At 33.1% G+C, this 15,110-nt stretch overlaps 2 protein-coding genes and 1 long non-coding RNA gene across 5 annotated transcripts; 2 read left to right on the top strand and 1 right to left on the bottom strand.

The window, feature by feature from the left end:
• The first annotated feature begins 146 nt into the window (after positions 1-146).
• On the top strand, positions 147-1,314 carry LOC113003567. The gene is made up of 2 exons (XR_003268563.2): positions 147-831; positions 905-1,314. It is a non-coding gene; the product is annotated as an uncharacterized LOC113003567 (long non-coding RNA).
• LOC105195156 (serine/threonine-protein kinase PLK4) lies at positions 979-6,122 on the bottom strand. 2 transcript variants are annotated; one of them, XR_003268562.2, is made up of 12 exons: positions 5,900-6,122; positions 5,712-5,807; positions 5,187-5,394; positions 5,001-5,113; positions 4,103-4,195; positions 3,753-4,025; positions 3,088-3,603; positions 2,648-2,959; positions 2,166-2,438; positions 1,928-2,101; positions 1,545-1,782; positions 979-1,283 (listed from the first exon to the last, which is right to left on the bottom strand). XR_003268562.2 is itself a non-coding variant. In XM_011160431.3 (11 exons), exons 1-11 carry the CDS (start codon positions 6,047-6,049, stop codon positions 1,600-1,602), a joined length of 2,391 nt encoding a protein of 796 aa, XP_011158733.3. In that variant the 5' UTR covers positions 6,050-6,122; the 3' UTR covers positions 1,431-1,599. The 2 variants fall into 2 exon arrangements, 1 of the variants encoding a protein (XP_011158733.3); XM_011160431.3 differs by lacking the exon at positions 979-1,283 and having other exon boundaries at positions 1,431-1,782.
• A 725-nt stretch (positions 6,123-6,847) lies between these two features.
• Positions 6,848-13,256, top strand: LOC113003568. Of its 2 annotated transcripts, XR_003268564.2 has the most exons (7): positions 6,978-7,061; positions 7,441-7,600; positions 8,016-8,100; positions 8,362-8,484; positions 8,756-8,805; positions 12,737-12,986; positions 13,207-13,256. XR_003268564.2 is itself a non-coding variant. In XM_039449635.1 (5 exons), the coding sequence occupies exons 1-3, from the start codon at positions 6,974-6,976 to the stop codon at positions 8,071-8,073; spliced, it is 306 nt and encodes a 101-aa protein (XP_039305569.1). In that variant the 5' UTR covers positions 6,848-6,973; the 3' UTR covers positions 8,074-8,100; positions 8,362-8,484; positions 8,756-8,910. The 2 variants fall into 2 exon arrangements, 1 of the variants encoding a protein (XP_039305569.1); XM_039449635.1 differs by lacking the exons at positions 12,737-12,986; positions 13,207-13,256 and having other exon boundaries at positions 6,848-7,061; positions 8,756-8,910.
• Positions 13,257-15,110: the final 1,854 nt, after the last annotated feature.

The raw sequence follows: 15,110 nt of genomic DNA, 5'->3' as shown, positions 1-15,110 counted from the left end.
AACCTCGCTTAACTCCAATGTTTACAACCGTACAACGCCGTTGTTATGACGCCCACGCGTCGATAACGAAAATCCTAAACCGGATCACGTGCATCACACGATCACGTTAATTTGCAATGGAAGGACGAAAAGGAAGATTTTTGTTGATTAGCGCGACGAACTTACCCATGTTCGCGTCACTTGCTTAGGTTAGCAGAAAGGATGCAGGATGGGCAGCGCCCGTGCGCGTCGTGGAATCCGTAATTACAGCTGCCGTCTCTCACTAATTATCACACGTCCCACGGCCGCGGCAACGAAGGATATCCCACTAATCCCACTTAACGCTCGCAATTGCTGGGCGCAAGACAGAGAAGGCGAATCGAACTGGGGGATTCCAGCGAGTTCTTGTTCCACTAGCTATATATTTGTCCGTATGCTTGCAGAATCGCGATCTCTGTGTTCGCCGAGTACTGTCGCTGGCTTGTTTACCATCTGTCAAAGTCACTTCGGGAGACGGCGCACCGATGAACTGCGCGATCGATCACCTGCGAAGGGTCCTTGGCTTCATAAACGATCCTCTTGCACTTCGACGATCTTATCAATTTTATCACGTACGCGCGTGTGAGCGTTGGATCTCACGGGGAACTTCCACAGGGTATTATCGACAAGAGACGACTCAACATGGCGCGCGTCCGTTACGTTCTGTACGGTGAATGGGATCGTTGCTCCCGCGACGAACGTAGGGCGCGCCGTAGTAAGCGCTCGTCAAATCCGTCATTCCCTTCAATGGAGCGGGGGCTCGGTGGGAGCAACGGTGACCGGCTATGACCCCGATTCGATCGAGGAGTCGCAGTAAGAATAAACGCGCTTAAAGGCGATCGAAGCTCATATTCTTTAACAATTTGACTTGATGATTAAATTTCAGGACGAAAGGATTGCAGGAAGATACAGGAAAAGGAGGGACCTGCTGTAATATTCTTTGAAAATTGAAATTGTCTATTTTCATGGTTACTTAGTTTATTACAAATTCGTTTCTTATTACTGTTCGGCGAGACGAAACAGCGAGACGAAAAATTATATGATTTAAAAATATTAATAATCTTTTATAAATAAAAATAACAATATACCTGTATAATTAATTTGTCACTTTGAGAATTAGGAGATACTGGATTCCACAGAATGCTTCTTTATATATTGCAAATAATGGAAAAATTCTCAATTTAAATCCACTCTTACAAGAATTATTCTCAAAAATTTTCCTTATATACATGTATTTGTATCAACAATTGCTTCTCGTCTTCTTTCTATAAAAATAAATATCGAATTTAAAAAATATCTTGTTCCTCTTCGTTCATTATTTAGCTTTCTCTATCTTTTGTTTTGAATAATTGAATGTTAAAACACTGTGACTTGCATCAGCGACGAGCGACGAGCGACGAGCATACCAAAGATAAGAATATAACTTCTTTATTTTGTTATTTATATACTTAGAAACTATTCATAAAGTTCAAATTTGTATAAGCTATCTATAAATATGTTATTTTATAAATTTATAGCAAGCTTACAGTCCATAGGCAAGAGTAATTTCTTGTACAAAATATTCTGTGTTTTTATGCAGAGCTACCGAATGCCTTTGGGCGTTTTATCCACATAATGCTCGAGAACCATCGGCAATTGTCGGAGCTTTGTCTTTAGGTCTGATTTCTCCAATGTCTGCTGATGATACTTGTTATATTGTGTAACGGTACCGTATTTAGTCTCGTACGTGATGTCACAGGAGTTACAACTTTGCGGATTTCGTATCTATAATAAATTGCAATTGTCGATAAAAAACGATGTCGAACAATTGATTAATAAACTATCGTCAATAATCAATTGTGTAAAGTTAAATTGACAATAACTAAATAAATAAACTCAATTAATAAACTATATTGAGGCAGTAACTTACAGTTATGACGGATTTATCTATGTATTTGATCCTAATATCGCCAGATGGCAATTCTTCAACCGAGTCAATTTTGGTTAATTCTGGTACTTTATTCGAATTATGCATGGAATTTATCTTGCGCGATCTGGAAGTTATTGTCGAGATGACGGAATACATATCGCCGAATGATGGCATCTGAAACCAAAATTTTAATTAATTCAGCAAAACGGAATAATTAGATATTCACTTCGCTACTTACGATTGGGGAACCATTTGTCATATGCGAGACGTTTTCTTTCCCCTGAAAGGGAGAATCATTCAAGGCCGTATTGGGCCGTCGTCCGATTATTGCGGGAAAGTAAGAACACTCAGTGACTGTCTCCAAACTCGTTAGAGCAGATTCCAATAATGAGCAATATTTATAACATTTTGAGTAATCCTCGTAATATTTCTCGAGGTACGACGGAAGTTTATCTTGCGTAAATGTGGCATTGTCATCGATGATCTTCACAACACCGTTCACTCGGATAACCTGAAAAGTATGGAAACATAAAAACTAAATATAAAATACAAACGTTAAATGGAATAGAAAATTTAAATATTGGACGTTAAATTATAAAGTATAAGAATCACGATATTGCGTTCACTTTTTTAGCTTGAGAATATTTTATGTCATACATAACTATAGTTTTTATTTTATCACATATACATAATGCAGAAAAATTAGCAATAGAACATTACCTTTATTCCCTTATTATTGTAAAAACTGACTTCACAATCAGGGTCCGGACCGTTTTCCATGAATAGGCATTTCGAGCTTTGAGTATACAACGTCAACTTCGGGGTTTTCGCTTGAACTAATTTCACGAAACGGGAGGCATACATATATTTCTGATGATGGTACGACGGCAAATTCTCATACGAATACATATTATCGGCACCTCCACTAGGCAATGGGAGAGGTTGCGAGCCAATCTCCACAGTCGTCGTCGGTTTGTACAGAATAATTCGCTGACCATCGCCTGATATTCTACACACCTCGCTTATCTGTTTCTATAATATAAAGAGTAGATATTTTTACGTTTTTACATTTATTATATTAATACTTTATTAAGCCATATTTTTTTATAGAATAATGCAATATTTATATTATAAATTTTGTATCACTCTTCTCTACATACCGTGCTGTTTCTCCGTTTGAGAAACTCAAGGCACACTTCTCCGTTATTTAGAATGGTGAGAATCACGTTCTTCGTTGTGTGTCTGGTAGGCTGTAGTCTGTTGGAATTTAAGGGTGATACTGATAGCTTCGTATTCTTCTGAGTTCTTTCTGCGCTGCGATTCTCTACGTTTTCCTTCTTTGGCTTTTCCACTATTTTCGGTTTCTTGGAGTTGTAAGCATTATAATTGCTATACTGTTCGCTCTGCGAGAACGCTCTATCACGTGGCAGCGGAATGCTCAAAGAATCCTCCTTTGGGCGACAATTGTATTTTGCACTATGGTTCGAGATCATTTTTACAACAGAATTAGATAACGGTTCGCTTCTCACGCTGATCATAGGTATTTTTTTGACCGATTTTCTTTCCTCCGATTGAGATCTTATTTTAGGCTGATGACCACATGATGACAATGTTCTACCAAGTCCAGAATCCATCATGCCATTGGTAAATTGAATTTTGCTTGCACCGTTTCTTTCCTTGAATAAAGGAAACATGAAAAAAAAAAACCCGCTAAGTCCTAATTATTCACAAATCAATCAGATTTTTTTATTCATTATTAATGACTAATATATTTAAATGTTACTTAATGTTAGCTATTACATCTCAAATGCATACAGTCACTTACATTACGTAATCTATTTTTTTCTATGAATGGATGTTTATCAATGTCCGACAAGTGTATTCTGTCTTTCGGATTCTTCTTCAGTAATTTATCTATTAAATCCTTTGCATTGTCTGATAGATGAGATGGTATTTCATAGTCGTCCATGACCACTCGAGTAAGAGTGCCCTTAACCCCGTTAGTCTCAAATGGTGGCTTGCCCACTAATAAAGTATACAACATACATCCCAAGCTCCATACATCTGCTTCTGGCCCATGCGGCGATCTTATAGCAATCTGCAGATTTTCACGGAATGTGAATTTCATGATTCCGCGTATGATATCATGCTCTGTACAATATTTAAGATACTTACTTCGGGCGAAATAAAGTTTGGCGTGCCGCACATAGTCAAATGTTTTTCATCTGGTTTAGTCGACTGTGTGGCTAAGCCAAAATCTGCTATTTTCTGTGACCACAAAAATTAAACTAAAGTAAAAAAAAAACAAATCTTTTATCTTATAAAGATTAGTAAACATCTACATTTTTGGATAAAATATATATGTCAATAATAAAAACCAATATTTTCCAGAAAAAATGATAAAAATGTATCTTTTCTATTAAAAATGATAAAATAAAGAGAAAACAAGAAGTGTCAATTAAATGAGCCATTGAAAGAATTTTCCAATTTAAACTTTACCCAAAATAAAATCCATGATAGATTAGAAACTGAATTTACACAGTAAATAGTTCTTCGTTACAAGATATTAAATGATAAACATGTAACAGCTTTATATTGGTCAAAATTTTTAATTCTTATTGTTACATTCTGTTTATTAAACTAAAAATTAATAAACTTATAATAAATTATAAAACTTAGTAACATTTATATCTCCAGCTTTTTTTAAAAAATATGTATATTTTACATATTAATTTGAATTAAAAGGTTTTATTTTTATAACTTTATTATTATTATTATTATTAATTTGTTATGGTTGGTTTAATTTTTCTTTAAACTTTAAATCAGTAAAATTAGTAAGATTTACCTTTAATTTACTTTTAAAAAAAACTTTTTTAATTAAAGAAAAAAATTTTTTACACAAAATTATATATTTTAGTATTACATATTAGTTATTTTTATAATTCCTGTCAATTCATTTCAATAGGTAAAGATTAAGAAAACAATGAACATTGAAATCTACTATGTTTTTCCCACCCATTGAAATATTTTCTAGGTTTTTTCAACTTTTTTATAAGAATATTTTTCTACATACCACCTGCATATTTTTGGTTAAGAGTACATTGGACAGTGATAAATCTCTGTGAACTATGTTGTGGAAACGGAGATGAAGCAAACCCTGCACTACTTGTTTGATTATGTAAGCAGCTGAAAGAGCACAATTTCGTCATGACTAACTAGAAATTTATAACTTTATCATTTCTCATGTATATCAATATACCTTCTTCCTCAGATAGAGTGCCATGTGCTTGGAGATAGTGCAGAAGGTCTCCATTGTCACATAATTCTAAGACTAGGTACACATAGTGGTCATCTTCGAACCATGTGTACGCCTCTAAGATAGTTGGATGTTTCAATTGTGTGTGTATCTTTATCTCCGCAGTAACTCTATCCTCCATCTTAGCATAATGCATTAATTCCTTGTTTATCTATAGAAATAAATAGGCATTGAAAGAACGAGATATAAATATTGTTCATTTTGGAAGGAGAAGCTTCACAATAAATTGTGCGCCTCTATAATATAACATAATCCAAATATAGATTCAAGCAAAATGTTGCAATCTCAAGAATTGACATTGGCCCAATTTCTTTTACCCAATACTTCGAATCTTATCGAGATTGATCAACAACTACGTGTTCGTGTTTTACACAAGGATCATATTTAAAATGCAAGTGCTCTCAGCAGCAATACAACTGGAGCGATGGACATCTCTTGACTCCAAGAAAGGACAGATAAGAAAATTACCATTTTGATCGCGATTTCCATGTTGTTGTGGCGACATTTCGCCAGGTAGACCATTCCGTAGGCACCCTTACCCAATACACCCAGCACTTCATAACCCTGGGGAAACAAAATAGATGTGGTTTACGGAGTACTCGCGCGTTGCCATGGGACGGTGGCAGCGCAAACGGGCGTAAATTCAAAAAGCTAACCTTAATGTACTTGCTGAAGCCGGCCGAGATGACACAGGGTACCGCATTACGGTGCGGTCGACCGACCGCGGTCGATCGTCGATTACCATCGGTATCGCGACTATAATCTTGCCTTATGCGAAATTCGCCAGTGACGGCATCCGTGGACATGATCTCGTACAGGAAACCGTAAACAACAGCATAATGCCGCGCGCCATATGCAATATCGCCAACTGTCACAAGTGTTGCGTCTCGCGCGTACGCGGTGTAAATGTAATGCACCTAGTACAGTAGGTGCAAGTAGGTGCCATTACATGCCGTTTGTTTTCTGTTCCTGCACTCCCTGAATTAGTGTGCACTTAAAGTGAAATAGATATATATTTGAAAGTTAGTGAAAACAAGAAGGAAATGTTCCAGTGCAGTCTAGTGCAGGAATAGAAAACAAGCCTTTATTATCAGTTGAACTTCATCTATTTCATATTTTAATTTACTTTTATCTTTTGATTTTTAATTGAAAGTAATTATAATTTGGGACATACTTTAAACATAAAATAATAATTTGCATTATAATGCGAAGAATTAAAAGAGCAAAATTAAAAGGGCGCGGGATATGTAATGTCGGCACCATTGTCGCGTGAAGTTGCGCAAGACGAAGCCGTTTCTCGCCAACTTTACGTTTTACAAAACGCAGCGAATGCGGGACGGACGCGGGACGGACCAGCTCTAGAAAAGATATCACAATTCGTTTAATAGGTGAACGAAACTTAAATATTGACTTGGCTTAAATATTTACTACCAGACTAATAAGTGCGTAGTATAGATTCGATGCTTGCGTATCAATAATTCGTGAAAACGCGTATCTCGTAATTGGTCGATCGCAGAGCGCGCGTATCATTGACAACGCGATATTATCGTATTGCTAGTAACGCGAAGAGCGCGTAGCTATTTATCTACAATACGCATATTCTAATCTAAATTAAAAGCGAAATATATATGCGCGGCTGCGGCGCGAGCGCGCGGCGTCGATCTTAATGTGTAAAATTAATTTTGCGGGAAACGATCTGAAGCTGGAACGCCATCTTGATTCTCGTTTACATGTTTGATTCCAGAGCGCGATGGATGTGGAATGACAGATCGGAACTCGGAACCGGAGCGATGAGTAGCGTCGTGATTTGTTTAACAAGTAAGAGAAACAAATATATTGTGAAATACATCAATGCTCATGCATTGGCGACCCATAAAAACGCGTATATCATAGCAATCAATGTACCAAAAGTGCATTGCGCAAATAATTAATTGACAACGCGACGATCATATTATCGGAGTAATGCACGCGGATATCTATTTTTTAATATCTTTTAATGTTAATCTTTTACGCTTCTAAGATGTGACATACGAAATAGTAATATCAACGTCAAAAGAGACGACGTATATTATTTGTCGCAAGATACGCGGATAATGCATTAATGTAAAATTAAGAGCGGGATGCGTAGCGTTGGTCTGAAATGGACCGTGTGGGAGCCGTTTGCGGCATCTTGAGTCCATTCCTGTTTTATTTGCAGAACGCGGCGGACCGGGCAGACTTGGCGGACTTGGCGGACCGAGCGGACCGAGCGGACCGAGCGGACCGGGCGGACCGGGCGAACGCAACGAACCGGGCGGACGCATGCAGCACGAATCGAAACAGGAGCGAGCGGAGCGGCGTCGCTACTCGTTTAACAGGTAAATTCAGTCTCGCTCTCGCATCAATATCTATTGCGAGTTTAATCATCACATAATAGAAATTCTGTAGCCATACCGGTGATACGTACAAACGCGTATTTCGCGATGATTACTCGATTGAAGGTACGTGTATCGCGCTACCTGTTAAATTGATAACGACGATTATATGTATGATTGGATTGCAAGTAAGGCGCGCGGATGTCGAGCTAATATTAATACGCTTCTATAAATGTATAATACGAAATAATAATTGTCATAAACGACAAAGTATATTTGCTACTTGAGACGCGGACCAATGCATAGATGTGAAGTTGAAAGCGGAATAACGTCACAAATGTGGCGTCGCTATGAAGTTGTCCCGCGCGGGAAATAAAGCCGCTTCGTCATCTTAATTGCATTTACTTTTTATTTGCAGAACGAGGCATACGCAAAAAGGATCAACTCCGGAACAAATGGCGTCACGATTTATCTAATTAAGCAAACGATTCATTTAACAATAAGTATGCAAAGTTTACATTAACCATGCATTTATTTTTAAACAACACTTAATTATGGCATAAAACATAGATTCGATACTTGTTTGTGATTCTTGTATTTTAGTAATTTATTTTTATTAAAACTTTATACTTTTGTTACATATCTGTTAAAATTATAAATAAAAAACGATACTTGCATGCAAAAATAATTTTCCCATATATTTATTTTCAATATTATTTTTATTTGAATATTTTTTAATATTTGAATATTTTTTTGTGTTGCAGATCGTATGTATTACAATTCCATTATTGGACATTGTGAGACCATAATCTGAAGAGAAGATTTGACAACTTAGAAATAAATCAGATTGAGGGAGATATCGGGAATCTGTGGAGCAACCTTTTGCGGTAAGCATTACTACTTACATACGTAATATTAATTATTTTTTTCCATTTCTTTAGACATTTTGTTTTACATTTTTAAAAATAATAATTACAGAAAAAAATATTTTAATATAAAACGTCATAAATTTATTTTTATGAAGTTATTCTTTTTAAAAATGTATAATTATAATATTTTAATTTAAAAACGATTAAAAAATTCTATGCATGTAAGAATTATCTTTTGAATCGTTGTTTTGAGAACTACTTTAATAAGGATTATATTTATATGTTACAGATTTATCGTAGTGACGTATGTGTGATAATTCCACTGTTGCGCATCGATTGGTGAGTGATAAAAAAAAATTTACAAATGAGGTAACGAAATTACGAAATATAGTAAGTCACTTTACTTTTTAATAATATTAAAGAAATGTTTTCTACTAAAAATGTTCTTTGAAAAAAATTATGAGTTTAAATAAATAAAATAATTTCCGGACATAATAGTAATTCCATGAATTAAAATTATAGACGCGACATAATAAAAATACGGAATTATTTTTATGTCAATGTATATATTATTATAACTTTAATTCATGGATTTATTATTACGTCGCGATATAATTTTACTTCATCGAATTATTATTATATCGTGCCATAATAAAATTGAACTAAAATTATATCAAGGCATAATAATAATTTGACAAATTAAAACTATATCACAACGATATTAAAGTCGACATAAAAATAATGTTGTATTTCTATTACGTTGCGTCCATTATTTTAATTCGTGAAATTATTATGTCCAGACATAATAAAAATTCGTAATTTTTGTTGTAGCCATAAAAATAATTCTGTCAAGACATAATTTTAATTAGATAAATTAAAATTATGTTATAACGTAATAATGATTCCATTTATTAAAATTATGTAGTGATATAATAATAGTTCCATAAATTAAAATTATGGCGAGACATAATAATAATTCTAAATTATTATTATGTAGTGATATAATTTTAATTGGATAAATTAAAATTATGTTGAGACATTAATAATTTCGTGAATAATAATTACTTTAGAACATAATATTAAATTTAAATTTTTATCGTGATTCACACATAATTAATGAATAAAAATCATGTGTATATCATAATGACGAATTGAATAATATTGAATTGAAAAAAATATAAAACTTTAGTATATACAGAATACGTTTCTGCAATATTTTGCAGAAACGTATATAAAAAAATTAACGCAAAAATACAATTTGTTATGCTCATTTTAAATAATCATAATATGATTATTTAAAATTAAAAGGTTGTTTGCCTGTTTCATTTGGAACTCATGTTAGTGAATACATGAATTACCTACAGAAGATTTATGCTGAGCAATATATAAATTGTAATCTGACAGGTTATTCATATTTCTTATTAGAATACATTAGAAATGCAAACAAAAAAATATAACAAGTATTGTAAGTTTTGTAAAGGACTATAATGGACCTGTATGTACACAATAAGATATTTTATACAGGTTTTGTTAATATAATTAAATTATTTTTTTTAATGTAAACAAGAATATAAAATTTTCTTGAAAGAATATTTTTTCTTTATGTAAGCAAATTATGTCTGTTTATAAATTATTCCAAAAAGATTTTATATACTCGCATATATAAAAAATAATTAATTTTCTATTTAACACTAATATTTTTTGTGTGAGTGCGTTTTGATGAAACTAACAGAATTTCTTATTATTATAATAAAACTTGATATCATTATAATCAGAACGTTTGATAGACTTTACTATAAACTTTGCAAATAATCCTTGTAATTCCTACAATATTTCTGATTCATATATTTTTCAACAAACGTATTGGTTGACTCTATCAGATTTTTAAACAACGTAACAAAACTTTATTTTTTCAGTGTATTTATATTTCTATTTCGTCTTTTTCGTGGTATGCGTACAAGACAGTGCTACTTATCGAAAATAATTTTCGCATTTGCATGGACACATGTGCAATTACGGTATACGATTCAATATTAGAGATCGTTGCAATGTGCACTCTGTCTTCTCGTCACGTTATCAGTTCAAGACCCTGTCTCATTGGACTTAGCGTTCAACCGGCCGATCAGCTGGATTAACCATGATTTTTTGAGCTTGTCGCGGGTTGACAAAAGCACCCCAGAAAGTGCGTCTCCTTTAAGTGACTTGCTGCCGGCGACTATGGCTTGTAAGATACAAGTGTCGTGCGAATCGTGGTTAAGAAAGCTTAGTCGACGTTAGACGTGCGTTAAACGTAACGTAAAAGGCAGAATTCATTCGCAACGGACCCACTATCGATCTCGTATCTATCGCGTTCAAATTGCTGAATTGTTATTTCGTTAATTGCGTAATTAGCAATGTCTCTTGCAGATGCCTCGAGAAGATGCTTGCAGCGCTACAAAATGATTTTTTCAATGCAGAAATTTTTTTTATCTTTATGTATAATTTTTATTTCTATTTTAAGTTTTCATGATAAATGCGCTGCACTAGACATTGTGATTCGTCCAGAAAATAATTTTCGCGTTCGATTGAACACATCTGAAATTATGGGGTACAATTCGGTATCGGAGATCGATGCAATGTGCACTCTGACTTTTCGTTATGTTATCGGTTCAGTGAGACCATGTCTCATTGAACTTACCGTCTAACCGGCCGATCAGCTGGATTAACCACGATTTGTGAGCATGTTGCGGGTTGACAAAAGCACCCCAGAAAGTGCGTCTCCTTTAAGTGACTTGCTGCCGGCGACTATGGCTTGTAAGATACAAGTGTCGTGCGAATCGTGGTTAAGAAAGCTTAGTCGACGTTAGATGTACGTTAAATGTGATTTGGAAAGCAAAACATATTTGCAACGAACTCACTGTCGATCCCGTATCTAACGCGTTTAAATTACTAAATCGTTTTTTTGCGAATTGCGTTACAAGCAATGTCTTTTTCACGTGTCACGAAGAAGATACTTGTAAAGATATAAAATAATTTTTCTAATGTTGAACTTTATCTGTGGAAAAGGGGTCTTGTTGCATCATTTAGAAATTTAGTAGATTCAATCAATATATCTGTTCAAAGACAAGACGAATCAGAAGTGTTGTAAGAATTACCAATTTATAGTTAAATCTATCAAACGTTTAGATTATAATAATCAAAGTTCTATTATAATAACCAGAAATTCTGCTTCTGGTAATTTACTAGAAGAGTGGCCCACTATTCCCCCACTACCGTTTGCCGCTTGACGATCGAGCCGACGATCACGCGGCTGGCGCTCTGCATCAGGAGCGTCTCTGAGTGAAAAATACGCTGGTAGCGTACTATTTGAGTAATTTGTCATAAAAAATTTTCCTTTTTACATAATTTTTATAAATAAAAATTTCTATTATTTACATATATATTTTTTGTAAAAATATAAATGATAATAATATACGATAATTAGAATTAAGATAAGTTTTTACAACAAATTTTTCGAATGGTACGCTACTAGCGTATTTTTTACTCAGAGACGCTCCTGATGCAGAGCGCCTGCCGCGTGATCGACGACTCGACAGTCGAGCGGCGAGCGGCAGTGGGGGGACAGTGGGCGTCGCTTCAAGAATCGGCTCGAAATGAGCAACTAACTCCGAGCAACTATCAAACGTTTAGATTATAATAATCAAAGTTCTATTATAATAACCAGAAATTCTGCTTCTGGTAATTTACTAGAAGCACTCACTCATACAAGTTTTTTCAATATAATCAGATTATTTTTAACATATTAATTATATTATCAAACATGTTTTTTGTAATTTTCTTTTTTTGGAATATATATTTCCTTGATAAACATATTAGAAATTTTTTATTTTTAAAAATTTTAAATTTAATCGTAATTGATTTGTCATTAGTCGAATTATCTGGTTGATATGATGACAACTAGAATAGATTTGGCCGAAATTAATGAAAAATAAGATCAATCTGGCTGGGGCCGGAGTGCGGAGAGGAAGAAAGAAATAATTTATTAAAAGTGGTCGACTCCGACTAAAGGTTTAAGTAACTTCATTTAAATACATTCATATCTCACTCTTCTTCCATATTTATACGTATTAGTACATAATTAGAAACGGAATTGTAATCGTGTAGAAAATTGTATCATGATTAGGATACATTTTTCTTCATACAAAGTATTATGTTCTAATTATAATTATTTTGACTTCATACAAATCTCTTTTTAAATACATCCTCTTAATTAATTTTTTATTTGCTTCAGTGAACTTTCCATGTATGTACAACACTCGTCGACGATTTAAAAGAAAATAAGCGAACCGTAACCGGTTCGTCGCGTCGCGCGTTTGTTTCGGGAGTGCCGTTTAAAGTAATTGGATTTAATTAATCCACGGGCGCAATTTTAGTGTATTTAACGCGAGTGTTCCGCGAGTGCAACGAAACGAGGAGGTTCAATAACTCGGATTTGAGAGGAGGAGGAGGCCTAGGAGGCATCGTGCGTTGGCGTACTTTTGGTTAGTTATTTATTTTTTATATATTATTTAACAAAGAGTAATTTTTTTTATAAAACTACAAGATCTTATACTTCATAAAATAATTCTTTTTAATTATATATTTTTCTCTATTAATATCTATTTAACGTAGAAATAAAATTCAATGAACCAGATAATTGTTATTTAAAATATTAACCATTTAGAGCGCTGCTGTAACTTTTTTTATACTTGTATGTTACAGATTAATATTGCAGGATCTGAGAGGAGGAGGAGGCCTGGGATAGGCATCCGGCCTCAGCGGAGCAACCTTGGGGTAAATATAATTTTTTATTTATAAAAAATTTCTAGTTTTTTTCTTTCTATTTCAATTTTATTCCAACAAATTAAAAATAAAAGAACTTAATGAAAAGCTTTATAAAATTTTATATTGATTATTTTGAGCACAGTTTTAATTATCTTTTATGTATTTGTGTGTTACAGTATCATCGCAGCTTCGTGGCTGATTAACTCCGCTCGTTGCGCATCGGGTGGGTGAGTCAAAAATTAAATTCTATTTTAATAGGTCTATGAAATTTATATTTTAGATATACACAGGAACAATAGCTTTTATAACTGAAACAATTTTCTGTGTAATCTATGGAAAGATTTTTCCGTATAGAAACCTTGTAATTATACGTATTGTTATATATATTAAACTGTATTATATATTATATGTATAATTATATATATTATTTTATCCGTGTTATAAATTATTTCAATACTGTGTAAATATCTTGCGATAACGGATGCTCAAGGAACAGGACACTGAATTTAAGAGTTTGGTAATAGTTGCCAAATGATGGATGAAATAAAATGAAATAATTAAATATTTGGTAATAATGTACTATAAAAATAATTTTACTTTTCCAAATATTTGTAAATTTTAAATTTTATAATACTTGCTAAATATTCAGAAATGTAAAATTATTTTTGCGTATATTAATCAAATATTTAATTTGTATTATTACATTGAATACTTGGTAGCTATTACCAAACTCTTTTTTCAGCGTGTCATCTTGCGATCATAATTTTTATGAGTGAGTGCATCGAATTTTCATAAGTGAGTGCATCGAATTTTGATAATTTGTGATTAGGAAGAGGCCTGTCAGGCATCGGGCATTTATGAAACAATCTTGAGGTGAGTTAAATTATTTGCAACATACATAGATGACGTATGTTTTTTTTATATTTTGTGTATTATATATTTTTAACGCATAATATTAATTACAGGTATTGTAAAAATGACAAAAAATGTAAAAGGCATATAAGTAATCAATAAAAAGAAGTACACTGATTGAAATTGGCTAGAGTGGCCTGTGCAGGATAATTTATTTTTACTAAAATAAGTCTTATTTGAATTTTTTAATTGAAAATATACATACTGACAGAAGAGAGTAAACAATGACATTATATTATGATAATTGAAGAAATGGCATTTCGATACATTTTGACAACTTGTGAGGAGGAAAAAAGTTTAATGTGTTCAAAGTAGGAGAAAGCGTAGAGACCTAGGAGACTTACATTTTCAAACGGAGCAACTTTGAGGTGAATATAAAATATCTTGTATACCTGCGTATTATTAATAAGTCTTGTTTATTTATTCGAATTGTTTTATTTCGATAAACTTGAAATAATTAGAGATGAGTTTTAAAATTTTACAAAAATTTATTTTTATAATGTTCTTTTTCGGAAAATATATGATTATATTAGGAAATATTTATTTTTAAAAAAGAAATTAAAAAATTTGATATGCCGTTATCTTAACCAGTAATTAATTCCAGAATTATCTAAAACGACTAATCGTACAATTTGCAAATCTTTCTTCCATCAATAACAAAAAAATAATAATTGTATATGTTATAATTAATAACATAGAATATATGTCTAACAAGTTATTCATTGATAGAGTCAATTGGAGTTTAGTTAGAATCTTCATCCACGAAGAATCACAGAAACAATGTACTTTAGGGCAACTTTGACAAAATTACTTTGATAATAATTTTGATAAAACTAATTAACAAAATAACATGTATGACTTGTTAAGTTAATCATATATCACTTTGGTTAAACGTACTTTGGACAAAATCATCTTTAAACGAAGAATCA

The sequence above is a fragment of the Solenopsis invicta genome, chromosome 5 (genome assembly GCF_016802725.1).
Source record: "Solenopsis invicta isolate M01_SB chromosome 5, UNIL_Sinv_3.0, whole genome shotgun sequence".
NCBI lineage: Eukaryota > Metazoa > Arthropoda > Insecta > Hymenoptera > Formicidae > Solenopsis > Solenopsis invicta.
The sequence above is the reverse complement of the archived record's forward strand: the minus strand, read 5'-3'. Positions and strand labels throughout refer to the sequence as shown.

Coding starts and splice junctions, on each gene's coding strand:
- LOC105195156 (XM_011160431.3), bottom strand. CDS start 6,049: ATGTCCACGGATGCCGTCACTGGCGAATTTCGCATAAGGCAAGATTAT. Junction 5,395..5,711: donor TGGAAATCGCGATCAAAATG/GTAATTTTCTTA, acceptor TTATTTCTATAG/ATAAACAAGGAATTAATGCA. Junction 2,102..2,165: donor TGACAAATGGTTCCCCAATC/GTAAGTAGCGAA, acceptor TTTTGGTTTCAG/ATGCCATCATTCGGCGATAT.
- LOC113003568 (XM_039449635.1), top strand. CDS start 6,974: ATGTTTGATTCCAGAGCGCGATGGATGTGGAATGACAGATCGGAACTC. Junction 7,062..7,440: donor CGTCGTGATTTGTTTAACAA/GTAAGAGAAACA, acceptor TTTTATTTGCAG/AACGCGGCGGACCGGGCAGA. Junction 7,601..8,015: donor CGTCGCTACTCGTTTAACAG/GTAAATTCAGTC, acceptor TTTTATTTGCAG/AACGAGGCATACGCAAAAAG.